The sequence below is a fragment of the Eimeria tenella genome, genomic scaffold, assembly GCF_000499545.2.
Source record: "Eimeria tenella Houghton genomic scaffold, Eth_scaff3808, whole genome shotgun sequence".
Lineage (NCBI taxonomy): Eukaryota > Apicomplexa > Conoidasida > Eucoccidiorida > Eimeriidae > Eimeria > Eimeria tenella.
In genome coordinates this window covers 2249-3732 of record NW_013543303.1, presented here as the reverse complement: position 1 = coordinate 3732, position 1484 = coordinate 2249, and the positions used below count along the sequence as shown (strand labels likewise).

The 1484-nt window shown below is 56.3% G+C and overlaps 1 protein-coding gene across 1 annotated transcript in view; it reads left to right on the top strand.

The window, feature by feature from the left end:
- Window positions 1–264: 264 nt before the first annotated feature.
- The window catches only part of ETH_00035470 (hexaprenyl pyrophosphate synthetase protein, putative), a gene marked incomplete at both ends in the record, with an annotated part of 2393 nt that continues 1173 nt past the window's right edge, over window positions 265–1484 (top strand). Inside the window, 3 exons of the mRNA XM_013376644.1 lie at window positions 265–343; window positions 700–819; window positions 1044–1125. Of these exons, the coding sequence (XP_013232098.1) occupies window positions 265–343; window positions 700–819; window positions 1044–1125 (281 nt within the window). The remainder of the gene's footprint in view (window positions 344–699; window positions 820–1043; window positions 1126–1484) is intronic.

The window sequence follows — 1484 nt, the reverse complement described above, 5'->3', positions numbered from 1 at the left end:
AAGTCCGCCACCCGCAGCCAGCAGCAGCAGAAGCTCTCCGCAGAGCAGCAGACATCGAGCAGCAGCTCGAGGTTTGCTGCTGCTGCTCTTGCTGCTGCTCCTGCTGCTGCTCCGGCTGCTGCTTCCCCAGATCCCCTGCTGCTGCTGCGGCAGTCTCAGCGGCCGCCGCCAGAGCGCAGCTGCCGCTGCTCTTGCTGCTGCTGCAGATGCTGCTGCTACTGCTGCAGTTGCTGCTGCTGCTGCTGCTGCTGCTTGTGTCTCCAGGCCGCCACTCTAGGCCGCAGCATTTCTTCTTTGTCTCCTTCTGAGCTGGAAGATCTTGATTGGAGTCTTTTAGATGCTGGTGCGTTTTTGCTGCTGCCATAATTATTTATTTCCCTTTTCTTCAACTTTTTTGCTGCTGCTGCTGCTGCGGCAGCAGAAGCAGCACAGGGGTTGTTTCTCTGTGTTGCTGCCTTCTCTGGTACTGCTTTGAGTGTCTTTGTATGTATTTTCTGGGGGCATGCAGCAGGAGCAGCAGCAGCAGCAGCAGCAGGTTTTGCTTCTCTTTTTTGCTGCTTCCTCTGCTGCTGCTTTAATAATCAATTATAGTGTTGTTTGTTTTCCTTCTTCTCTGCAGCAGCAACAGCCGCACAAACAGCAACTTTCTCTTCCCCTTAGCTGCTGCTGCCGCTGCTGCTGCTGCTGCTGCTGCTGCAGCGAGGGCTTTGAACCCCGAGGTCTCCACCGTGGCAAAGTATTTGCTGCAGGTCCCCTCGAAGCGCTTCAGGCCTTTGCTGCTGCTGCTGCTGCACCGCGCGCTGCAGCACTGCGTTCCTGGTAAACCCTAAACCCTAAACCCTAAACCCTAGCTGCCAAACTCCAGGCGTAAACTCTAACCTCCAAACCCTAAACCCTCGGCCCTGAGGGCCCACGGGCGTGCAGTGGTGCAGCAGCAGAAGTTCAGCAGCAGATGTTTCTTGAAACTTTTATTTTCAGACAATAATTAAATAAACAAGATTTGGAAGCAGCAGCAGCAACTGATTTCGTGTTTGCTGCTGCAGCACAAGACAGAGAAAAGAGCAGCAGCAAAGAAGTGCTGCCACTTATTATGGTCCCCGTCGTAGAGCTCATACACACAGCAACGTAAGTGAGCAGCAGAAACACCTCGGGGCCCCCAGGTATTTCCCCTAGAAGGTTCTAAGGCCCCTTGGGGGCCCCCAGGGGCTCCCAGGGGCCACTAGAAGGCTCTGAGGCCCTCTGGGGGCCCCTAGAAAGCTCAGAAGGCCTCTGGGGGCCCCTTGGGGCCCCTGGGGCCCCCCAGGAGATCCGGAGGGTTTCTGGGGGCCCCTGGGGGCCCCTAGGGGCCCCTAGGTTTTCACAGAAGGGTGTGGGGCCCCTGGGGATCTAAAATTTTTATTTTTGAAGGTTTTGCGTCTCTCATTTGTTCGCCTACTTGGCTTCGAGTCTCACCCCCTCCTGCCGGCGCTGCTGCTGCTGCTGCC